Consider the following 26,674-nt stretch of genomic DNA (forward strand, 5'->3'; position numbering starts at 1 on the left):
ATTTTAGTATCATTTTATACTTTGAAAGGACAGTATCACCATCAACACCGTAAAGGTAGTATCTGGAGGGAAGAGAAGATCCTAAAGGGAGAACCTCAAATGCTACTCTCATTATTCACATTAAAATATTGCCTTTTAAATATAATTTTACGGTGATTCTCGATTAAGATGGGTTAATGGTTTAGAAAATACATCTGAAAGGCATTGCATATCAGTGTACTGAATGGTACTTTCCAGCTCAAACAGAAACATATCTTATGCACGTTTGCAGCCATTAATTACAGATACTTTAGAAAACTACTTCACTGAAGACTCAAAACTTTCAGTTTTAATTTCATAGTTGCCTACATTCCCTGCAAATATACCATAAAATCTCTTCAGAAAATAAGCAGGCTTGCAACATATACATTAATAATATTTTTAATTAATAATTATTGATTTTTTTTACTGTGGAAACATTTTCTCTGAATTTTTCTTCACTTTCCTACAAGTCAGCAGCACACTCTCAGTGAAGTGGCATGTTGCTTGAACCACTCAGCTCCTGCAATTACACTCAGAATAAACAAAGCAAAAATATGCACTAGATTAACCACCGAAAACTTGGAGACTGACTCTGCCTTCCACACCTGGTTTCTGAACACATCTGGCAAAAATCATCCAGCATTCCTTGAAAAGCTACTTGGCAATACCTGCCTGACGTACACCCCAAGTGAGTATCGGCACTTTTCAAGGTGGGAGTTTTGGACAAAAGCTGCCTTCCACGTGGAAGAACGGTTTCTCCATGCAGCATTTCCAAGCCCCCGAGCCACTCTCTTGCGCTCTTTCGCAGAGTCACACGGACACATAGGAAAGTTCACATCTTCTTAGACACAAAATCCGTGCTAGCCACAACTGCTCTGTATAATCTTCTCTTCTGAAGTCATAAACTACGAAAACACACCGAGCATGCAGAATTAACACTGCGATGACGTAAGCTGCGCTGGTTGATTAGGTTGTGCACCAGCACACCTTTTTTCGGGAACTCTTACCTGGCTTCAAGAGAAGCCTTGGCTGCAGGAAATCACTTGAGTCCCAAAAGGAACATTGTGAGTATCACAAGGGCAGACGGCACGCTCAGACAGGCAAAGCACACTAAATACAACACAACACAGCTTCTTCCAAAACACAGGCTACAGAGAGCAATACTCCGATTAATAGTTAACACATCAGTGAACGCATTTACAAAGAAAATGAAAAAATACACCTCTACCAGTGGATAGTTACTGTCAGTGAAGTGCATTTTTCATCAAGTCAATGTTTAGCTTAAGGACTTATTCCTAGTTTCTGTAAAATCTTTAACCACTTCAGGTTTGTATTCCTCTTCTGTTCTCCCAGTTAGTTTCCTGGGACAGTATCAACAAGCCATGCCAAAAATGGACCAGTCACCCTTCAGCACGCATCACGGCATGACTCAGTTTTGCCTTGTTTCACTGGATCGACACCAAGGAAATACACTTGAACAAAGTCACCTGCTAACCTTGTCAAATGTTTGTTTGGAAAAACTGACAGGTTTTGAGTACTAACCCTGGCACAACAGATTGCCTCTGGCAAAATATGAGCCGAAACACTATTACTATAGGTGATGTCAGTCTTTGTGACTGGTGTCAAATAAGAAGTTTGGGCGATTCCCCCCGTTTTAATGGGTTATCTCTTATCGCACAGAAATGACAGCCTGATGGAGTAACACGTTTTCTTCTCTAACTTCAATAAAAACCTTTGAATAATGATAGCTCCTGCAGTGCTTGGGAGAAGTTTAATGAAAGGCCTGAAATTTCCCTTCAGAAAGCCTGGCAGAGTAAGCAGGGCAGCGCTGTCCCGTCCCCATCACAGCACCTCCGACACCTGTCACAGCCCCCGAGCGCGGCACGGTCCCTCGCCTCAGGTGCCTGAAGGAGGAGGATTATCATTTCCCTGCAGTTCAGTCTTCAGTCTTCTTTGTGGGTGACAGATAACCTGATACATGGGAAACTTACTGCCTTCTACACCTTCTACTATTTCTAAGATTTGCAACTAGTCAGCCAACAGAACACAAGACCAGAGGAAGACAAACCCAATGCAGCCTCTGAAGGTCCCATCCCTGAAGCCCCAGCCCCCCAGCTGCCCACCCAGCTGTACCTTCCGATTCACCAAAAGCTTTCTAAGAATAACCTCTTCAGAGTCACGTCACTAGGAAAAGCAGCAAGTCATCTTTTTGTTTCCAATATACTTGTAATGAATTGCGAGGATATCTCCATTTTCTTCTACATATATTTCAGTTATTATTTGGATGCATTTCCTCCACACATGAACATCAACAATGATCCTCTCTGTGTTATGCATCGTTTGCCTCTTCTTCCTGCCCCAAAGACCAGGATGACTGGTAGGCTGGTACAACCTTCTACATCAGTAGTTCTCTCCTTCAAAAACCGACTGCTTGCACCTACCTAAAATTCAATGTAAGCAGCGATTTCTACAGAATCCTGGACACCTTACACGGTCAATTGTGCAGCAGTCTTTTGGCATCTATTTTTTCCCCACACACAGGCTACAGATACAGAGAACCCTCTACCAAATCTTCATTCAGCCAGTAAACAGAAATGGAAAGTCTTCTCTGTTCAAATCTTTTGGGAATTTGCCCTCATAAAACTAAGTTAGAGTCCTTCTCCTAAAAGGAACTGAACACTGTGGTACCAACCGGGAAAGCAACTAATAAAGTTACAGTACATTGTTCCTCGCTTCAAAAAAAAAAAAAAAAAAAAGGTAGTGGTAAAGCAAAGGCAGCATCAGCTGCTCTTCTCTTCCCAAGGACAGGACTCAACGCACACTGAATTAAACACTAGCACAGCCAGGAAAGCTGGCAGTGCTGCAGGGGCAGCTATTTCTAAACCTGTTTTCCCTTTTGGCGGGCAAGTGTCTGCTCCAGTTCCTGTGCACTCAATCCGACACTGAAGAAAACAACATGAATGCAAGTTTCAGAAAAGCATTAAAAGAAAACATAGAGCAAACTGGATGAAAGTAGTTTTCTAATGGTATTCCGTGAAATTGGTACCATATAGATCAATGGAGTCTTTTTCTTCACGCTATATTTCGAGGTAGAAGGCAACATGCTTTCCCAAGTGGAGTGGTGGCTGCAGACACAGCATGCCATACTCTGACACTAGGGTCTTTGCTGTGGTTACCACTTCGATCTAATAAAATATTTACCCTAAAAAAACCACAAGATACAATTACGTATTGGCAGCAACATGAAACCATGCTGAAAAAAGGTAGGAAGACAAGAAACAAACTGACCAAAACACCTTTTACAGTCCTTTCCCCACTGTCTCAGAGGGTGAGGACTCCTCAAAGGGGAGTAAGATGCATTGGGAATGAGACTTCCAAGTAATTGCAAATCTGTCACACACATCTTGATCCCAGGTGGACCTGGCTAGACCAATTCTGCTTCAAGCTAGTTTTTAAAACCTCTATCAGCCATGCTGTTAGTCCCCAACACATATAAATCACCACACGTAATCCCATGCTGACAGAACATGTATTTTAGCTTAAATTCAAAATCCCATTCATTCCTGTTCTTAACACTCCACCAGTTTACCCACACTTGTATGTAGAAATAATCTACTAGCACTCCTCTGTTCGTAACAGCTACACAAAAACATTAAATAGAGATAAATCAAGTTTCCATAGTGAAGAACTCAAAAGCTAGGAAAGTCTAGAATTAACAGGGTTTATCCAACCTTTTAACTCTTTGCCCAACGTACAATGTACATTATGATAACTTTTTAAAGATGATCACATACTTTTTTTCCTTCACAGGATTAAACACACTCATTGAACAGAACAAGAGGGACATGATTACAGAACAGTCATGCTGGTTTTGTGGGTTTTTTTCCCATTCTTGTGCAGCTTGAGGTCTCCAGCTTATTTACTACTTTGAAGGCAGAAATATTAATCTCACAGGCTTTCCTGCCCTGCTTATTGCTATGCTATTCACATGCTTCACAAACATAAAATAATTTCATAGCAATCCAGGGGAGACGTGGTATTATTCCCCTTTATCACGTAGGGAATTGAACCAAAGAGAAAACATTCTTGCGTATTTGGGGAACTCAGTTTAAAGCACTGTGGTTTTGACTTTTCAGAGTATTTGGCACTATTTCAGCTTCTGTGTTTTCACTGACTTGAGTTACAGCTGCGATGTATAATGCTTTTGCAAGGGAGACGGAGAATCTCATGTTGAATAGCACTAGTCAGTCACATCTGAATTTGTGATAACATCATAAAATTGTGGTGGTGATGACGATTCCCAATGTAGAAGGGATGGAATCCAGTTCTCTACAGCAGCATTACCTGCCTTAATTGAAATAATACTTGAAACGAGGCAGGAACCCTTGAAGACACCAAAGTTCCAACATCCACAAAAAATGAGAAAAGTTCAACTATCACCACATGCCTTCACCACACAGTCCTGTGCAGAGATACACAATGGGCTCTTCTGCAAGGATGGCGAAAGGAGATTGCACAGGCCATCTTGGCATCCTCCAATTTTAAGAACTTGGCTTTGCCACCACACAACAATGTTTTGTGCAAAATTTCTTATGCTTTAAGCAAACGATTTGATTATTCCTCCCACTAATGCCTCCGCAAGAAGCAATTTCACTTGCTTTGGGGATTCAATGTACAGTATTTGAAGTTGTGAAAGACTAAAGCCAAGTCTTTGAGAGCAGAGGGGCAATCTTTAAAGGCATAGCCCTTAATTACAAATGGCACTTTTTCTGATGCTTATTACTTGACCAAATTTGAGGCAATTTGCAAAATGATAACATTGTGTCACCCACAACAAAAAGGCTACCTGTTCTCCAAATTCCAAGCCCATGCTGTAAGGCTTGAACATTTACAACAGGGGTCCTGCAGCTACGGGTTTACGATATCTTGGCCATTTTGGCTGAAATTAAAGATAAATATAGGAAAGCCAAGGCAGACTTTGATATCTCATTTCTTCATACAGTTGTGGTTTACCAAATCATGCCAGAACATCATGGTTCCAGCACACACAGCTCCACGTCCTGGAGAAGGCTCTGTCAAGCCTCTGTGCTACCTTCTCTCAGTGAGTTAAAAGACAAACCCTTTCCTCAGTGCACATCTGAAGTAACCAGGCTTCCACTGGGAAACTGCTGACCCTTCCTGGGGCAGACGGCACAAGTCCTAATTAGACCAGAGACCACACGATGCCTCCTAGGACAGAGAAGAAAAAAATTCATGCTCAGCTATGCTAGTTCCATCATTCCCCTGTTTCCAAACTGTATGTCAGAAATTCCAAACTGCACATCACAAAATGCCCAGCTTTGATCCGAACTTCAAGGAATTTTGAGTATTTTCCACCCTATGATGGAGACAAGTATCACAAGTCATAGAATCATAGAATGGTTAGAGTTGGAAGGGACCTTAAAGATCATCCAGTTCCAACCCCCCTGCCCTGGGCAGGGACACCTCCCACTAGAGCTGGTTGCTCAAAGCCCCATCCAGCCTGGCCTTAAACACCTCCAAGGATGGGTCATCCACAGCTTCCCTGGGCAACCTGTTCCAGTGCCTCACCACCCTCACAGAAAAGAATTTCTTCCTAATATCTAATCCAAATCTCCCCTCTTCCAATTTAAAACCATTACCCCTTGTCCTGTCACTACACTTCCTGACAAAGAGTCCCTCTCCGGCTCTCCTGTAGGCTCCCTTCAGATGTTGGCAGACTGCTATAAGGTTGGCTTTCTGGGCTGCCAGTGCACATTGCTGGCTCATGTTGAGCTTCTCATCCACGAGCACTCCCAAGTCCTTCTCCTCAGGGCTGCTCTCCAGCCATTCTCCGCTCAACCTGTATTTGTGCCTGGGATTGCCACGTCCCAGGTGCAGGACCCTGCACTTGGCTTGGTTGAACTTCATGCGATTTGCACAAGCCCACATCTCAAGCCTGTCCAGGTCCCTTTGGAGGGCATCCCTTCCCTCCAGTGTGTCGACCGCGCCACCGAGCTTGGTGTCGTCGGCAAACTTGCTGAGGGTGCACTCAATCCCACTGTCCATGTCTCCAACAAAGATATTAAATAGCACTGTTCCCAGTACCAACCCCTGAGGAGCACCACTTGTCACTGGCCGCCACTTGGACATTGAGCCGTTGACCACAACCCTTTGAGTGCAGCCATCCAGCCAGTTCCTTATCCACCGAGTGGTCCATCCATCGAATCCATGACTTTCCAATTTTGAGACCAGGATGTCGTGCGGGACAGTGTCAAATACTTTGCATAAATCCAGGTAGATGACGTCTGTTGCTCTGCCCTTGTCCACCAAGCCTGTGGCAGTATCGTAAAAGGCCACCAAGTTTGTCAGGCACAATTTGCCCTTGGTGGAGCCATGCTGGCTGTCTCCAGTCACCTCCTTATTTTCCACATGCCTTGGCAGAGATTCCAGGAGGATCTGCTCCGTGATCTTGCCAGGCACAGAGGTGAGGCTGACTGGCCTATAGTTCCCTGGGTCTTCCTTTTTTCCTTTTTTGAATATTGGGGTTATGTTCCCCTTTTTCCAGTCGGTGGGAACTTTGCCAGACTGCCACAATTTCTCAAATATGATGGAAAGCGGCTTAGCAACTTCATCCGCCAGCTCCCTCAGGACCCGTGGATGGATTTCATCAAGTCCCATGGACTTATGCACCTTCAGGTTCCTTAAGAGGTCTTGAACCTGATCTCCTACTGTGGGCAGTACAAGAGGTACGAGTCCTACAGGTACATGAAAATGCGGGAGAGACTAAGTTACTTATCCAGTATAACTGCTCAGAATCTAAATAAAAATCAACAAAGTTGTAAAAGGATTAAGCAAAATCAAGCTTGGGTCAAGGAACAAGAAAAAACCCCATAGTATCAAAAAAAGAAAAAAAAACAAAACAAAATGGAAAATACACACTTGCTCAGACTCTGTGCAATGTCTGTAATGTTTATCACTCCCTTCTCCCCTACACCATCAACTATCATGACAATACCACAAAAGGTTTCATTTACCTTATGAAATACTGTCTCCAAGCTCACATGAAGAAATGAATTGGGGTTTGCTTTAAACTTGTGGCAGTGTGTAGGCGTATGACGGACATTTCTATTCAGGAAGGCTCTGGTTTATGTTAGTAGACACATGTGTGTTTATGTTTGGGAGCATACTGCGCATAAGCATCTGCTGAAGGGAAAAGAATGCAGGCTGATATTTATACAGTTGAAGCAAGGTTTATATGTATTGCACCCTACTTTGAAAGAGAGAATATGAAAACAGAAAAAAAAAAAAGTAGAAAAACCTTGCTGGTTCAGACTCCTCCCTTCTCTCCTTGAAGAAAGAATTCTAATTAAGAATAGATGAGTAAACCACAAGCTACAAATGTCCTCAGATACGCTCCCGTGCTTTGCTTTAACATCAACTATTTCGCTCAACTAGTTGGCTCAGAAATCAGAGACTCTGCCACCAAACACAAATGTGTTCAGACAAAGGGCAAGACATTTCCTTTAAATGACACGGCTGGTGACATGAAATGAGCTCCGCTTTGCCAGCCCTTTTCCATAATAATAACGCGACTGTCTTTCTCTTCTAATTAAATTAGTCACTTCTACTTCCCATGCAATACATTCTCTTTCCCTCCTCTTCCTCAGTCATGAAAAATCTCCATGTGACTTAGCTGTCCCATAATTCTGCTTAATTGGTTTCAGCTGTCATTTTTGAAGCTGAAATGCACAGAGAGCCTGGGGCTTGTGAATGGAACAGGAAGCATTTCCAACTGCATTCCCATCATGTAAAACCAGCAATGTGAAAGAATCCTTCCATTAAAACAAAAATGGGAGTATTTGGCTGCCAGCGATGCCATCCTGCAGCAGACAGATTGTACTGCTCCACTGAGGCAGCGAGGCTGTTGCAAGCCATTCTTCTCTGTTCAAAGGAGAGCACACATTATTTATGCCCTAGCAGTTTTACTGCCTAAAATACTTTCCCTTTTGTCACCAAAAAATTCTCAAACTGATAATATAATTTACCAATAAAAGCCCAGGCAGTAGGAATATTTGAAGTGACAGGAAGACAAAGAAAAGTTAATTCTATTTAAATGGCACGTCTCTTCCAAACTAAGCACTCTGCAGATTACTGCACCCCAGTTTAAACTAATTTCATGTTGCTGGTAATTTCAGAAGTGTCATAGACTCTCATTTTCATGTATTTCTGTGCCTCTCTATAATTCAATCTTTTCCCCCTACGAGCCAACAGACTGTAAGCCACGCTAACAGAAAATACCCTACAAGCTCTCTCTGGGTGATACCTAAGCAACTTCCAGAACAACAGCAGAAAGCACCAGCACCAGCTGGGCTGAACAGCAGGGGAAAAGTATATAGTATGGATCCAGGAGAGAAAAAAAACACCCCACAAGACACCTTTAATGCAAACAATTTTGCTAACATCTGTTTCTAGTGCCTTAGATTTCCCTCACACAGTCAACAAAGACAAATATACTTCAAAACACATGAACAATACTACATAGTAAAGGAGGTTGGGCGATGGGGGAGCACATAATAAATATACAAACTTGCTTGAAAATCCCAGAGAGAAAAAGGAATGCACAATTGTCTTGATTTTTGGTTGTCATTAGAAAATATATATTTATTTATTGATACAAAGTCTCTGTTCATTGCACAGAGAAAAATCTGGTCTGTGACTCTGGTAAGTGAGACACAAACTGCTGTGGGAAGAACTGCTGAATGAACTAAGAGATCTTCAACAAAAAACAGTTTTCCAGAGATACCAGTTTATCCTCTTCCTTATTCTCTGGCTACCTTAATAATTGTATCGGCCTTGTTTTCTTAGTAAATCAGCTTAAAAAGACAGTGAACACTTAATTTAGTGAGATTAATTTAACAGAAGAATGACATCTCAAAAATCAGCAGGAATTTCTGTTTAGTGTGAACAAAGCCTAGCAGCAGATCATCAGCTTGTATAAACTGCAATAAAATCCCCAAAGTCAACAGGGTTGGGATAATTTTTACAAGCTGAGCAAGTTCTAATATATGTGCCCACAGAGATGTGCGCATGCACTTTTTCTTTCTTTAATTTGCTAAATCCTTAGGTTTCCACAGCGCTGACCATTATATCCACTACATCCACATATACCCACTCCCCCAAAAAAATGTGAAGGTACGAAAAGTTTCTCATTAGACCATCGCAGGTAACCCTAAGCTCATGGCGAGGGCACTCACTCCTGGGGCAGGTGAGCAGCACACACACCTGGCAAGGAGGCTGACGATCCACACGCAGCCACACTGTGCTGCCTGTGCACACTAACGTGGCACAGCACTGGCCCCGGGTGGCACAGACAGATCCACACAGGCTGAGCTGGCACGACAGCCTTTGCTACGGTGGTGTGCTGGGCTACAAAAAAATGCCATCTTCAAGGCAGAAAAAAAGCAGCACAAACACTTTCTCTAAAAGCTTCGGCATCCTCTGCCAGACCGCTCCTTACACTGGCTGAGTGTACCATTTTTCTACCACGCCTCTTAATCCCAACATGATCGTAAGATTAATACAAATTTTATAGGGAAAATTGCAGTTCAGACTGCAAGGTGCACAAAGGAAAAATGATGCTTCCATGGATTATATCCTCTTTACTCAAAGTAGTAAAACAATAGGCCTTTTTAAGTGCTGTCTCTGTTTCTTACTCAAGCTTGATTCTTGATTCCTCTTATTCACCATTCCTTAACTATTCTTTAAATCATAAAACTATAAACATATTATAAAGATCTCTGCATCACTGGTCTCTGTATTCTGACTCCAGGATTTTATTACTATTATTCTGCCAGAACTGCTTACCCAAAGTTCCTGTTTTTAAGAGTTTCATAGATGTATTTTTTATCAATATGATTAAATTAGTACGAAGCTGCATACTGCTAGTTCAGGAAGGAAAAAAAAAAAAAAACATTTTTAAGATTTAGAATTATAGCAATCATCACTCTCCAAAAAGCCAGGTTTTGGGTTCGTGTTTTGTTTGTTTGTTTGCTTGCTTGTTTTTTCAATATGCACTGAATAAATCAGAGCTTCTTATTTTAAGAGTAATTAATCAGCAGTTACAAACCACATTACTAAAGAGCCTGAGAAAAAAAGTTTAATTAGATTGGACAGTCTCCAGTCCAAGCTGAGATACTGTAAGGCTTCACCTCAGAGAGACTTGGACAACAGAGTTTACTACTGAAATTAAAAGATAAGCAATGTGTGGGATGTTGCCAGAATATTACTGATGGTAGAGCTGTCCAGAAATCTATAACAGATATAATCAATTGCTAAAAAAAATAAAATACTAAAACTAGAAGGATTTTTTTTTTCATTTGTTTGAATTAGTAAAATAAACTGACGTATTTTTTCTTCAGTTTGTGATACAGGAAAGCAACAGTGTATTAACTTCACTAAAAGACTACAAGTATTCATATTGAACTGAGAAAAGTTAAGATGCAGAAAGTTACACATAGAAAGGAACTCACAAATAAAATATAATCAACTTAGCTATATCTACTACCAATGATGTCATTCTGCTGAGTATTTGTCTAAACTGTTCTTACAGACTGCCAGTCCTAGAGAAACCATCACCCCACAGTAGCTTCTTCAGAGCTTTACTATCATTACCGTTAAAGAGGCATTCCCATAGTTTAATCTTTCTCTGCCTTACAAAAATTTCAGGTTTTCTTTTTTATCCACTTTCCTATTGACATGGAAATAGGTCACTGTCTTTCTCTATGATATATTTAAAGGTTTGTAACCATCTGATCCCTTTTTTCCCCCAACTCTGAACAGCCCCACTTACTTTGACTTTTCCTCAGAAGCCTTTATGCTAGATCCTTGCTCATTCTTGTTATTTGGTTTTTGTTTTTCTCCACTCAGAGCACCAGTTGATTCATGTTTTCCTTGTGTGTACAAATTCACCATTTTGGGTGGTGGCCTTCCCTGTATTGAGTAGAGTGTTATCTCTGGCATATGCATCTAACTACATGTATATGTTTTTGAAGGACAACAATGACATTTGAAATTTTTATCTGTAATTTAGGAAAAAAATAATTGAGATTTGTCAGTAGGTAGAATATCTAACACTCCAGTGTTCCATCTGTAAGTTCAGCTCTGGATGTTTTTTATGCTTTGATTTTGTTGTGGGATTGTTTTGGGTTTTTTTAATACTTACACTGAATACACTTTTAAATAATTAATAAAATGACAAATAAATAATAGATGCTAATTATTAAATGGTGCAAAGCACACTGCAAATCTAACCAATATCTGGTAAGGTTACAAAAAACATTAGTAAATTGTACAAAGAGTAGACATTCAGATACACACAGTCTCCCAATCTGTTGGATTGCAAATCTTGATTCATCTTATGAACACATCTGTTCATCAGTATGCACCCTCCATATGAAGTCTACACAACCTTTGTGAGATCCTGCGAAGTCAGGATGATGAGACAAGCTGACTAACATCTCTCCTCCACCCACTAGACCTCCTTACTAGTGTAAACTTATTAGTCTAGCAGGAGTATTTTTATTTAAAATACAATTTTTCATTCCTTCTTTCCTGCTGATTCCCATGTCTGGCACAGTCTTTACCTCTCGGCAAAGCACCAAGCAATTTCCTCTTGAAATCCCTTCTGAATCGCTGCCTCCCAAAGCTGACTTTGTTTGCATTTCCAGTCTACACTCGGGCATCAGCAGCTCCTGTCTCTGACCTGCTCATTAGAATTCAAAAAACAAGGCTTTCCCAAGAGCAGTATTCCCTTACTGCCTCTTCTCAATAGCAGGGGGTTTCCTATCTCTCTATTTCCCCTCAGCCTTGTTCTGTCATCTTTCTGACCACAATTTAAGTAGTGTAACTTGGGCCAAGCCTGGAGCACAAGGCAGTGGTTTAACCAACAGGGAAATGGCTCCTTCTCCGCTCAAAGCAAATGGAAACTACTAAATTCAACTGCTCCTGCGCTGGGAACCCCCAACAGACCCACTCCTTCCTGGGGTGGACGAAGCACGTTCATGGCAAGCAGGAGTGTCTGCCAAGAGAGTAGCAGGAGGCATCTGACTGACTGGGGAGCTTCACTGGCTTTCAGTCCTTGCTCACTGCAGCTGGACAAGCACCTTGACCTCAAACCGAAAGAAACTTCCCCATCATTTCATTCTCACATCAAAGTAAAGTAATGTAGCCTCCAAATAAGTTTCATTCTCAATCAAGAACTGACAAGACCACTCCTTCCTTCTTGTGCCCAGTTTCCTCAATTTCCTCTAGTATTAAGTGCTGCTGAACACTCCTAGCTATCAGAGGTCAAAAGCAGCTTTGGAACTTTACTGGTTTTCCCTGCTGTCTTATCCACTAAAATAATGTGACTTTTTTTGTTTGTTTTCACAAACAAGCAATGCTATCCTACTTTTAGTTTCATCATGTTCCCTAATAAAATAAATAAAAACAGGAAACAAGTAATAGTGTTCAATGCAAATTATCAAAAGTTCAAAAAAGTTCAAAATTCAAAATTTTCAATGCAAAAATTTTTGATCCTTTTAGGTAATGACTGTTGACCATTTCCTTGCATAACACTTTTCTAAGATGTCCCAAGACAAACTCAAAATCTCAGGTTTTGAAACTCCACCTCTGTAACTCTGAATTCTGATAAACAACATATATCTCAATTTCCAATCAGCATTAAAATAAGAAACTCACAGGAAATGGAAGGAATATGTAACTAATGAACTTTATTAAGTCAATTCATTGTATAACAACCTATTTTGGCTGCTGTAATGAAGCAATGAGAATTAAACATTCTTCTTTAATGGAAAGTAATTTTTAAGAAGGAAAAACATACAAAGATTAAAATAGGCAAGGTAATTGAAAATGCTTGGTTTTAAATTACACTATTAGATTAGTCTGGAGCTTTTTCACTGTTAAGGCAGAAATAATATTTCTCATTACTCATACTTCCAATTACAAATGTAGGTGTTCTTGTTTCAAATCTTGTTCATAAATATTGAAAGCATAATGTAAGGTATTGCTTTACAAGCTCACTTTTATGTGCCAGGAATAGGACAAGTTGCTGGTTCATTTATTGATAATAACAGACTTACATAATTATGCATAATACTAAAAACCTCATTATCATTCTACCAAGCCTGTAGCAATATGTAATGGTTAGGATTGTCTTTCAGCAATTGTTTCTAAATAAAGTCATCTTCCTTTAAATAAACAAGTGATGAAACAAATTGTAGCAGCTAATAACCATTTCATAACAAATAGTTGTGAACCCCTCTTCAAAGATCTCTCAATATGTCTGAGATCTCACCTGTAACACTCATCATTTCCTTGGGCACAGTCGGCTATATCAGTGGCACTCGCACTACAGCTGGCATATGCACAAGGTCGCATAAACTAACACCTGAAAAGAGCCTGGAGAGGAGGGGAACAAAACTTACATGAACATCGCTGGACTGTAAAGCTGAAGTGACCTTTTTCGTTCGGAAGTCACTGCAGTCTCAGATCCCATATGAAGAATATGTCAAAAATTCACATTTTTGTTTTCAGGTCTTGTTTAACATTTAGTTAACTATTTGGAAACCATTTTCTCTACCATTCATACATGAAAGACTATCAGCCCTTCAGGTTTTGTAGAGGTGATTCCAAGCAGCTCATCCTCAAAACTCCTCAGGTAACAAGCAACGGCTCTCAGTCACCCAGCGACAAAATTGAGTTCTCGGCTCCCTTCTCAGTCTGCCTGAATGACCAACAATAATCATAGCTGTCTGTATTGTTGTTGGTCTACATGTTGTTACATAGGATGTAAGAGTTACCAAAGCATACAAAGGAATTGTGCCCTACTAAGAAGGTATATACTAAACTATTTTCAATTAAGTTCTTTCATTCAAAAGGAGTAAGCTCCCTTGCTCTTTTTCACAGAAATGTACAGTTTCACATTCACCAAAATGTTTATATTGAGAATGAACTTCTCCTGGTCTTCAGCAGTCAGACAGAATTTTTAAAGATTGACTTTTCTTGTTTCTGGGGAGCACCAAGGTTAAAGTTAAAAAGCTGTGTCATGTTTTCATCCATCAGACTTCCACATTTAAAAAAATATATCCTAATTTGAGGTACCCAGAGAATTCAATCACTGCCACGTTTCCTTTCAGAGGCTATTCTGCATTCAGCTTTTAACTTACTACTGTAACGCATTTAGCAATGAAAGGTGCTACATGAAATTAAATTTCATTCTACTCTATCAGGGTGAAAACTGAAACAAACACCTCTGATAACCACAGACTTTTCATCAGCATTTATTTCCCAAGGGAATCGTCACCAACACGGTGACCCAAAGTTTCCATTTTCTGAGAACTCTTTGGTCATTAACCGCTCATCACTAATTTAGTCATGACATCTCACTCAAATGGTTTTTACTATGTTTGAAATGGCCAACAGTGATTAATGGCAATAGCGTATCACTTCCATGATATCATTTTATGAAGTAACTCAAATTCAACCCTTTTTAGCTTGGTTAGTCTTCAGTCATTCAAACACGTATGCCACCGTGTAATTTTCATTGCATGAGTATTTCTATTGATTTCAGTACAGATCACTCATATTACTAAGCTAAACCATATACAGTTGTTAAAGAAAAAGCAAACCCGACATTACAGGTATAGAGCTCGGTAACCACAATTACACAGATAGATTGCATAGTCAACCAGCTAAAATTTGTAGATTTAAATGGACAACTGTAATTTTTGCCTCTGACTAAGAGCTCTTTGACAAACGGAACAAAAAAGGTCACTGCAGTCATGTAACTAAAACCTCTATCATGCACACCCACAAGAACTCAATTCCAGTTGCACGAACAGTGTCAAGCAGTAAGTGTTATCAGATAGCATTAGCCATTTGATTGGCCTATATAACTTTACATTACCTAACGATGAAAACAGACTTTTATTAAGCAATTCTGCATCTCAAGGCACAGGAGCAAGTTACAGCATCAGTGATATATCACTGATATTGTGGTGGGAGTCTATTACAGACCACTCAACCAGGATGCAGAGGTTGATGAAATGTTCTATAAGCAGCTAGCAGGGGTCTCGAGATCACTTGCACTTGTCCTGGTGGGTGACTTCAACCTACCAGATATCAGCTGGGCACTCCATACAGCTGAGAGGGAACAGTCTAGGAGGTTCCTGGAGTGTGTCGGGGATAACTTCCTGACACAGCTGGTGAGTGAGCCAACTAGGGAAGGAGCACTACTTGATCTGCTGTTTGTAAACAGAGAGGAACTTGTGGGGGATGTAACAGTTGGAGGCCGTCTGGGGTACAGTGATCATGAAATGATAGAGTTTCTGATTCTCAGGGAAGCGAGAAGGGGAACCAGCAGGACTGCCATCATGGACTTCCGGAGGGCAGACTTTGGTCTTTTCAAAAGTCTGCTTGACAGAGTCCCTTGGGAGGCAGCCCTGAAGGGCAAAGGAGTCCAGGAAGGCTGGACATTTTTCAAGGAGGAAGTCTTAAAAGCGCAGGAGCAGGCCATCCCTGAACGCAGGAAAGCGAGCTGTCGAGGGAAGAGACTGGCCTGGCTGAACAAGGAGATAAGGTCACAGCTCAGGGAAAAAACGAAAGTTTATGTCCTTTGGAAAAAAGGACAGGCTACTTGGGAAGATTACAAAGGTGTAGTAAAGTTATGCAGGGAAAAGATTAGAAAGGCCAAAGCTCAGCTAGAACTTAACCTGGCCCTGGATGTTAAAAACAATAAAAAGAATTTCTATAAATATATTAATAGCAAGAGGAGGACTCGGGAGAACCTCCACTCTCTCCTGGATATGGAAGGTAACATAGTGACAAAGGATGAGGAGAAGGCTGAGGTACTGAATGCCTTCTTTGCCTCGGTCTTTAGCAGTGGAGTAGGGTGTCCCCCAAGTACCCAGACCCCTGAGCTAGCAGTTAGGGGCGGGGAGCAGGATGAAGCCCCCGTAATTCTAAGGGAGATGGTGAGGGACTTGTTCCAGAACCTCGACATAAACAAGTCTATGGGCCCAGATGGGATTCACCTGAGGGTTCTGAGGGAGCTGGCAGAAGTGCTTGCAGAGCCACTTTCCATCATCTACCAACAGTCGTGGCAAACTGGGGAGGTCCCAGCCGACTGGCGCCTAGCAAATGTGACACTCATCCACAAGAAGGGTCGGAAGGATGATCCAGGGAACTACAGGCCTGTCAGTCTGACCTCGGTGCCTGGGAAGGTGATGGAACAGATCATCCTGAGTGCCATTATGCAACACATGAAGGATGCCCAGGTGATCAGGCCCAGCCAGCACGGGTTCACGAGGGGCAGGTCCTGCTTGACAAACCTGATCTCCTTCTATGACAAAGTGACTCGTTTGGTGGATGAAGGAAAGGCTGTGGATGTTATCTACCTAGACTTTAGCAAGGCCTTTGATACAGTGTCCCACAGTATTCTGCTGGAGAAACTGGATGCTCATGGCTTAGATGGGTATACTCTCCGCTGGGTTAAAAACTGGCTGGAGGGCCGGGCCCAGAGAGTGGTGGTGAATGGAGTGAAGTCCAGTTGGCGACCGGTCACGAGTGGTGTCCCACAGGGCTCGGTACTGGGGCCGGTTCTCTTCAACATCTTTATCAATGATCTGGACGAGGGGATCGAATGCACCCTCAGCAAATTTGCAGACAACACCAAGTTGGGTGGGAGTGTTGATCTGCTGGAGGGTAGAGAGGCTTTGCAGAGGGATCTAGACAGGCTGGCTGGATGGGCTGAGACCAACGGGATGAGGTTCAATAAGGCCAAGAGCCGGGTCCTGCACTTGGGTCACAACAACCCCAGGCAGCGCTACAGGCTTGGGGAAGAATGGCTGGAGAGCTGCCTGGCAGAAAAGGACCTGGGGGTGTTGGTCGACTGTGGGCTGAACATGAGCCAGCAGTGTGCCCAGGTGGCCAAAAAGGCCAACAGCATCCTGGCCTGTATCAAGAACAGTGTGGTGAGTAGGACCCGAGAGGTGATCGTCCCCCTGTACTCGGCACTGGTGAGACCCCACCTCAAGTACTGCGTCCAGCTTTGGGCCCCCTACCACAGGAAAGACATTGAGGTGCTGGAGCAGGTCCAGAGAAGGGCAACGAAGCTGGTGAGGGGTCTGGAGCACAAGTCTTACGAAGAGAGGCTGAGGGAGCTGGGGTTGTTCAGTCTGGGGAAGAGGAGACTGAGGGGAGACCTTATCGCTCTCTACAACTACCTGAAAGGAGACTGTAGAGAGGCAGGGGTCGGTCTCTTCTCCCAAGTTACAGATGATAGGACAAGGGGTAATGGCCTCAAGTTACGCCAGGGGAAGTTCAGGTTAGATATTAGGAAATATTTCTTTACTGAAAGGGTTATCAGGCATTGGAATGGGCTGCCCAGGGAGGTGGTTGAGGCACCATCCCTGGAGGTATTCAAGAGAGCAGCTGACATGGTGCTTGGGAATATGGATTAGTGTTGGGTGGTGTGGTGGGGGGTGTGTGTGGTTTTTTGGTTTTTTGTTTTTTTTTTTTTTCATTGGTTGGACTAGATGATCTTAAAAGGTCCCTTCCAACCTAGGTGATTCTGTGATCAGCATGATACAGTCCTTCGGCTGGTTGGAGAGAACAAAGCATCTTCCGCCTTCTTCCTGAACACCACCTTGAGAGACTCTCTGCCCACCCACCAAAATCCTAAAATACCACTTGGATCAGTTGCTAGAAACCGCTAAATGAGATCTCGAAACAGTTCCAATAGCTACCAAACACCAGGGGAATAAAAAGGTGCAATCACCAGCAGGCTTGATCCAAACAGCACCCTGCTGAAAAACAAACAGCTAAGTGAAGCCAGGAGAAGGAGCTGCTGCATGAAGCTTAGTCTGTGCCCATGCTTCTCGTGGACAGCCACACACTGTAACACCTGACTGGGAGCCAGAGTCTGTAAACACTAGTGAATGTCAAATACAGAAATTTGACATTAGTATAATAGGCAAAACCATCTATTTTAGGGAGAAACATATTCTATATATATCATTTCTCAATCAGTTCTGAGGAATATAGCTAAATACAGCCACTGATAAAAGGGACTGCAAAATTCATGTGAAGTTATGCAAATAAGTCTACACTGACCGTTACATAAGATTAAATATCAAGGCTTTTCCTATGCTACTTCAGTGTATAAGTCAGGAGCAGCAGAATCACCAATTTTAAGAAAAGGAATTAAATTTTTCGTAATGTTCCTGTACCTGAGGTAAAAAAAATACGTACTGCATGCAGGCTCCTGTAGCTGAATACCCACCGTGTTGCACCGCAGCATTTCTGTGTAAATAGACCCAGTGAATGGCTTCTCCAGACAAGACACTCTGCACTATCATGTAAAAATTAAGGCATGCTCACAAGAAACACACAAAACAATTCTACCTGTCTTAAGCAGAGACGTACTAAGAATAAAACTAGTAATCACTGTGCTTTATAAACACACTTACTGACAACACAGTAACAGATATTACATTGAGAATCTAACCTTCTCTAAACTCATTTGTTTCTTTTAAATTACACATTCTTGGACCCATCTGTGAAAACTGGAAGGTTAATTATGATAGTACATTGCATAAATCCACAGCTAAATGATGAAGCAGTTCTACATAAATGCCATACGTTTGTCTTAGAAAAACTAAAAAGATTAATTAGGAGGCCAAGCCCAAGACTTTGGAAAGCAATACTCTGAACAGTTAGATCATTACACTGTGTACTATGTAAACTGAAGTTTTAATTAGTAGGTAAAACACTAGTCACAGCAAAAAAAAAAAAAAAAAAGAAAATTCTAAATTGCGTGTTTCAGTCTTCTTTTTTACTGACATTGCTTGTAAGAAGAGACTACGCACAAACCAGTCACAACAAAAGCCATTTAAACTTGCTATGTGCTTTTGATGAAGGAACTACCTGTTAAGCATTTCAGTCTTGTTCTTCTTAACCACATTACCCTCACCTATTTTAGAGTTACCCAATCACATCAGTAAAGAAAAAGCTCCAATAAAAAAACTATAACTAGGAAGCAAAGTAAGGAACCAGTTTTGAAAAGTCGACTGAACATAACATAAGGTCCAGCATAAAAGCCCTAGTAGCCACTTCTCCATATCTGAATATGCTCTAGTCCAGCCTTTCACATTTAGCCCACCCCACTACAAAAGCATCATCTCTTACAGCGTCCACTCTCCTGAAGTAAGCAAAGAGTTACTCTGGCCTGATCTATAGATCACTGATGGTAAAGAGAACTTTTCCATCAAATTCTGGACCACATCCCAAACATTAGTTACTTTACTCACCACATATTCAAACACAAGTGTCAAGGTCTCCTTGGTGTGAATGATGTCATGAAGCAGCACAATGTTGGCATGTTTCAGTCCTTTCAAAAGAGAAGCTGAAAAGCAAAACGTACACATTATCTTAAAAAGGATTGAAATATTTTACATTATTTGGCTTTTTTTTATTGACGTGGATTATTTTTTTGACAGTCGAGTTTCGTAACATGACAATCAATAGCTGTACTTTAGTATCTTCTGTGTCCATGAGTTCTACACATACAGTGTATTTTAAGTGTTTGACCACCTTGTTGGTCAAACTCAACCTCACTTTGAGGCAAAAATGAGGTGTGGCTAGAGATGCTTTCCTTACGCAGCCTCCTCTAAAGGAATCACTCACTCACATCTCATCAACCAGATACCAAGTTCTCTTCTACACTCAAAGGCAATTTTTTTGTCTCAGATAAAAGTGTGTTTTTTCAAAACATCGTATTTCCTATCCAACACAACAGAGCTGCTTTCTAAACAAAGTGCAACATCTATCCTAAGAATAGTGTTTTAGGCAATAACTCTCCTTTCTTTCAAATGTAACACAGGTTTGATGGAATAATTTGTATTCGTTCATGAGAATAAATATATGGTATTTTCTCACCATTTTTTTTAATGGCACTGGCTCATATTTTCAGACTACTGACAAATAAAGACTCATCCAGCAAACCTCCAGGTGATCTTTTTCACTAAATTTCTTTTACAGCATAATGCATATTTAATGTTCATACCACACTACATATCTAATGTTCCACAACACATGGCATATTTCAGCAATATATGCTGACAAGTCATGTGTTGTTAGCAATGTCATTCTGCCATTGGTGCCTTGTCATCTCGTGCATACATCTGAGATTGTCACCACAGCAACGTAAATAACAGACACAAAGACATGCAAATGAGTGGCATATTTCTATATTGAGTAACATGGACCTTTCTTGTGCCACCTTCCTTCTTTTGTCAAAGAAAATAATGAAATATCAAACGTGTCTCACTACACTACTGTGCACAATGGAAGCCAGGGAGCTTCCACAGCACTGTTACCTCAGCTGGATGGAGCACCCTCAACAGGACAGCCAAGGGGTACTCCAGAGGCCGTCTTGCTTTGAATCGGGGCAAGTCCATATCATCTCTCGTACTGGTCTTTAAGAAATTGATTTGACAAGCTAGTCACTCTAGGAAGCAACACAACAGCACCATGGCATCTGGCTGAACCAGTGTTCCTCTACAAGCATCCTCAGCAGCAAAACTTCGGAGTTCACACTACACAGAAGGTAGATATCAAAGGGGAAAATACCACACAACAGCTTCAAAGCAAGTGTATCACAGATATCTTGATGACAGGATTGCAAAAATGTAAGCAAGCTCCATGACCAGAAATGAGGCAACGCTTCAACCTGACCAAAGAGGTGAGAAGAAATTGTTTCAAAAGAGCTTGCTTTGGCCTGCTCTCCAAAAGTCACGCTTCTCAGAGAGTCAGCACAGAGGAATCTTTCCTTTTTTCTCAAAGGAAGGACCGCACATATTTTTCATAGGATCCTCATCTTAGAATTTGGAGAATCTCTTGGTGTAAAAGCTCAGAGTTTGGCTGCGTTGGGTTTTTTTAAAGGATAACACTGAAAAATTGCTACTGAAAAAGATATGGATACAAACAACATGTAATCAGAACAACTGTTCCGAAAGGTACTTTCTGTGAGAAACATGAAGTTTTAACCTGGGGGAGCCCTGAGAAGATTTCACTCGCAGTAATGGAGCTTTTACCAGCTCAAACCTTGTCAAATGACCTTCTATACAAAGAGACTGGGAACACATTAACTGCCTCCTAGCAGAGCCTGTGTCGAACTCTAACAGGATTTATGACCTCTGTCAGCTTTTGCTATTCAGACCATCACCTGAGCCCTTTAATTCCTCTAGTTGGCCATGACTTTGTTGCTAAAATCTGTATATGGGTCATTAAAGCTTAAACAGTACATTGAAAGCAGCTTACCCTGAGGCCATTGCAAATACTGTCTTTCCTCTTCAGACCTTCTCCCACTCTTATTTATCTTCTCTAATATCCAATTCTCCCCTTCTACAGCCTCGGTATTCAATATCTGCCATGCATTAAAAGAACTACACAACATCACCTGCACAGTGAGATGGCTGTCTTCTCCACTAGTCCTAGTGAAATACAGTAAATAATATAGCACAGAAAGCAAGATCATTTTAATTTTACACTGTGGAAATAAGAAGCAATTCCACGATGCATTTATATTGTGAGAAACCAAGCATATCTGGTCAAAGTAAGAGAATTACCCCGTGTGCTCTTCTATCAGGTCTCATACTGGTAAGATTGCCTGTCTTTGTGAAAACACTGCTCTGTTGCTTAAAAAAAAAAAAAAAAAAAAAAAAAGGCAAAACAGGAAAAACAGGAAAAACAGGAAAAAAATAAAAAAAATAAAAAAAATTGTCTGAAATAGGGAAGCTGTTTCTTCCCCCACGGAATACTTTAAAAACAAAATTAAATATGAACTGATGATACTCAGTGGTGTTTTTTTCCGGAAACATCCCCTTTCAGAACAAACAACCAATACACCTCCTCTTTTGGGGAACTTCTCACTCGAAGGGGATAGAACTTTGGATGAAATCCATTAATTCAAAGACAAAATCCAGAAATTCATATCCAACACAAAGAAAAAGAGTCCATGTGGAGGAATGGCTGAGTGAAAAAGGGCATGACTTGATTACAATGACCAACCCAGTCTTTGATAGGGATGAGAGCCCGGAGGAGGCTGTGAACTCTCCTTGAGAAACAGAAGTATGAAGAAGTAGCTACATGATAAGTAAGTGATAAGCGGTACTGCCTCTGGGAGATAGAGAAACATCTGCTGCGCGTGGACAAGAGGTCTGCACTAATTGTGTGAGCGCTCTAGGCGCGTGAACAGAGACTGTAAGCCAATCGTATAACTGTTGCTAGTGCGTGCTCTGCTTGTCTGTCTTTATATACTCTGTGTGAACTTGAATAAAGTGAGAACGACCATACTCATATTGAGACTCATCGTTACTCCGGGTCCGTCTCCCACTCCGACAAGTCCACGGAATCTATCAGCATCAGCCTGAGACAATACTGACTTCACCTTTGAGGCTGCCAGTGCAGCTGCTGCTGAAGCTCAGCGAGAAGTCAGGGGCTGCTGTGCCTGGCGTTACTTTTAGAACAAAATAATTCTCCCAGTAAATGCCATCTCCATCTGGTGATTATCACCCACAGATTTCACAGACTTGTTTTCTTTTAAGATAAAAAAGACTAAAACATGGCTGAAAAAGCATTACAACAACTCACAGAAGTGGGAGCAACATACTAGTACTTACTGTATCCTAGCATGTATTCTTAAAATAAAAATTATATAATGCTACTTCAAAACTGCTGGCATTCTTCTTTTATCCTTAGTATTCAATCTAAGATAAACAGATGGCGGCATTTTTAATTCATTTCCCTAAAGAGTGCACAGAAGCAAATGATGCTAAAATGTTTTTTTTAAAACACTTTGGACAAAATATTATATGCATTTGAATGGGCAGGTGTTTGTTCTGTCACATGTGTTTGCACATTCCATTACAGCAAATTCTAGCAGTAAAAAACAGGGCAGAGGAATTGGTGACTTACTTCATTGATTAATGACATCCAAAATGATTGTTTCTGTGGCTTGTACAGAAGTTTGTGACCTGAGCCACTAGAAGTACCAACACTCAGCACTTCTCCATCAAGGGCTAATAAGCGTATTTGAATACCTAAAGAAAACACAGTGTATTTGCTTGAATAACCATCACAGATTTCTCCTCCAACAAGGGGATGCTCTCATGTATTATGAACTCCTGCCAAGCTGCCTTATTGCTTGTGTTGGTCAAGGAGCTTTTTGCTGTTCCCAGATGAGCTGGGTTCTAAAGTACTCTCTCTCCACGAGCAAGCCAAGCTAGATGGAGTGCAGCCAACTCTTACACAAAACCTGAGCAGCATCAGTAAATCAGTGCTCTGCTCCCTGCAGGGCTTACAGCATGAGCTCAAGCCTGACACTCCATTGACAAAGCCTTGTGACTTTTAGATCAGCCCTGAATTTACCTCAAGATGGTTTGGAGAGTTCTGAAAAAGTCTATTCCAACATGCCCAAAAGTTAACATTTCACAGCTGTCTGTCAAAATCAACAAAGAGATGGGGAGGGACTCTTTATCAGGGAGTGTAGTGATAGGACAAGGGGTAATGGTTTTAAACTGAAAGAGGGGAGATTTAGATTAGATATTAGGAAGAAATTCTTTACTGTGAGGGTGGTGAGACCCTGGAACAGGTTGTCCAGAGGAGTTGTGGATGCCCCATCCCTGGAGGGGTTCAAGGCCAGGTTGGATGGGGTTTTGAGCAACCTGGTCTGGTGGGAGGTGTCCCTGCCCAGGGCAGGGGGTTGGAACTCAACGATCTTCCAACCCAAACCATTCTATGATTCTGTGAAGAGCAACTACTACTATCAACTCCCAGGAGACATGCAGGAAGAAGAACTTTTCACTAGCAGCACTAGAAAAGATGGTACTTTCGGGCATGGCAAGTACATTAAGCTTGAACATTAATTACAGTCCTCGGATCATCCTACCACAATTAATTCGGTCTTGCAATTCCTGACTATCTCTTGTTCTCACTTTGTGAAAAATCACAAATCTCCACTGTGGCCCTAGATAAAAGAATCACCCTTGATATGATATTTCAGTGACCTGGACGCTTTTCTCAGCAGTACCAGCAGAACTCAGCCTCATACTGCTCATATTCACCCTAATGTACAACTGCTGCTGATATTCTCTTGGATTTCCTACTATATGTAAAGGCTGTGATATTCCCATCATTGTTCTAAAAAATATAGCTATGAAAATGTCTGCTTTGCTCAGTGTATAGCAGTTGAGGTGTCCTCTGGGGCTACATGCACCAGTGCTCACCATCTCCCATGCTGTTCCTCACATGCAGCGCTCCCCCTTTCTCACTGTCACTCTAGGAGGACATCTCTCCTTGGGAGAGTTCTACTCTTGAAGACAGCATGTCATGGCAGTTTGCACCCATGTAATACTGTTAATGTAACTGTGCACCTTTGCTGCCCCATTTAATGTCCGAGACACCACAGCACACACATTCTAGTCAGTAACACAAATTTGTGAAAGCAAGTAATTTGCTGTGCTTCAGAGCCAAAAATCCTATCTGTAAAATTCTGTGACTTGTCACACTCCAGAGACACGAGGGTGTTCTCTGACAGCATGCCAGCTTCCTCCCATAAACAATCGGGTTCAATCTCTGAGCTCTCACAGAAAGGCATCGTTAGTGAGAAAACACGCATGGGTTTTTCCCCCTCATCATGTCTCTGAACAAACATAGATGTGCCTTACTGCCTGTACAAACTGCAGAAGTTCTGCTTCCCTTCCCAGCAACTTCTGTTTCCATCTACACATCTTCTATAGCCATTTAAAAGATTTGGCCTCAGAGCACAACGTCCCTTATGCTTCTCATCTACTTCCCACACAGCAGGACTTCCTGTGTGCAAAACATTACTAACAATTCCAGCACAGAGACAGGAATTCAGCACTCTTGGTTCTGCAGTAATAAATGCGCAGAAATTTCCTCCTCAGAAATGTGGTCCTTCGCTGTTTTCCAGTTCACCCATTGGAAATAATTTACTTCAAGCAAATAGCTTTGCTTTCCTACAACAAGCCTAATATGACGAAATTCAGTTCAGTGAAAACTCTATATCCTAGGTAAGACCAAATGACCGCAGACTTCCCTTCTCACCACAGGATATATTCTGCAGAGGGATCATTATTTTTAATCCCAAGTAATTGATTTTAAAGCTGCACACCTAAAAAATGCACAGAATCCGTCAGCTTCTCAGCTTCCACTCTGATCATAGTGCACACAATGCAATAAAGATATATAGGTCACTGCTCAGCTTTGAAAGATTTCTAGGAGGAAGTTTCTTAACAAATTTCAAAAGAATCCGTGAGCTAGAGCAAGAACAGAAAAGGCACCAAATCATTTCAATGTAGGCTTAGCTGAATTATCTTCTTTACAGTCAATTCCAACCTCATGACAGTCTCTTCTAGTTTGAACAAATGGCCCTTATTCTAGTTTTCATTAAGTAAAAAAAAAAAAAAAAAAAAAAAAAGACAGTCTGGCATTAAGGAAGCGCATAGGGCCTCACATCCTTGCAAGAAAGAACTTGCTAGCCCATCCACTGTAGGCTGCTTTGCTGGAGGGACTACATGGATCACATTAGCTGCATCTATCTCCTCAGGCTGACATTTAGGCCAACGTGAGTGGGGTGAACTTTTAACCAAGTACTTTTTTTTACTTGTGAAATTTCTCCTTGCTGCTCCTACTTGAAAGTGTCATATGTTACTGAAGAAGAAATACAGAAAAAGAGTATGTGACCTTTAGGACAAGAGGAATTGGCCTCAAGTTGCACCAGGGGACGTTCAGATTGGATATTAGGAAAAATTTTTACACTGAAAGGGTTATTCAGCCTTGGAATGGGCTGTCCAGGGCAGTGGTTGAGGCACCATTCCTGGAGGTATTTTAAATACATAGTGACATAGTTGACATAGTGCTTAGAGACATGGTGTAGTGATGTGGGTCTGTTTTGGGGTTTTTGTTGGTGGTTTTTTGTTTTTTTGGTTGGTTGGTGTTTTTTTTCAGAGTTAGGTTGATGGTTGGACTAGATGATCTTAAAGGTCCCTTCCAACCTAGACAATTCTATGATTCTATGACTATGACAACACATAGGCATCTTCAGAGGTTCTTTTCTCTATGGCTGTAGTCCCCTAAGCAAAAGGCAAGTCACAAACCTGCTGAAACCTCTTTGCCTATTGAACTGGAACATAGCATTGGAGGGACTGAGCAAATATTCTTCAAAAAGCACTACAATATATTATTCTAACAGATACACAAAAGATAGCTGCCATATGAAATGAGTGCCTCTTTCATTGTGTTTTTGATATAAATTTATGCATTGTGTATTGTTCCTAGTGCTCTTCAGACACAAGTACAGATGGAGGTTAAAAATAATGAGACATCATCCTATTAAAGCCAGACTCTCCTGGAAAAAGACTGCAATATGCTACTCCTGTCCGGTAGCAGCCAGTCCTATCTTGCGTTCAGTGTCCATTTCAGTATTCAAGAGGAGGAAAACTGTGTAAATAAAAAATATGTCAGCATGTACAGAAAACAACTCTACGATGCAGGTAGCATGTCAAAGCAGGAG

The 26,674-nt window shown here is 41.4% G+C and overlaps 1 protein-coding gene across 1 annotated transcript in view; it reads right to left on the bottom strand.

The window, feature by feature from the left end:
- Positions 1–26,674, bottom strand: part of CDK14 (cyclin dependent kinase 14) — a 329,099-nt gene that overhangs the window by 182,394 nt on the left and 120,031 nt on the right. The window contains exon 6 of the mRNA XM_074156862.1: positions 19,389–19,483. Coding sequence (XP_074012963.1) covers positions 19,389–19,483 — 95 coding nt within the window. The remainder of the gene's footprint in view (positions 1–19,388; positions 19,484–26,674) is intronic.

This window comes from Numenius arquata, chromosome 12 (genome assembly GCF_964106895.1).
Source record: "Numenius arquata chromosome 12, bNumArq3.hap1.1, whole genome shotgun sequence".
In the NCBI taxonomy this organism is placed as follows: domain Eukaryota; kingdom Metazoa; phylum Chordata; class Aves; order Charadriiformes; family Scolopacidae; genus Numenius; species Numenius arquata.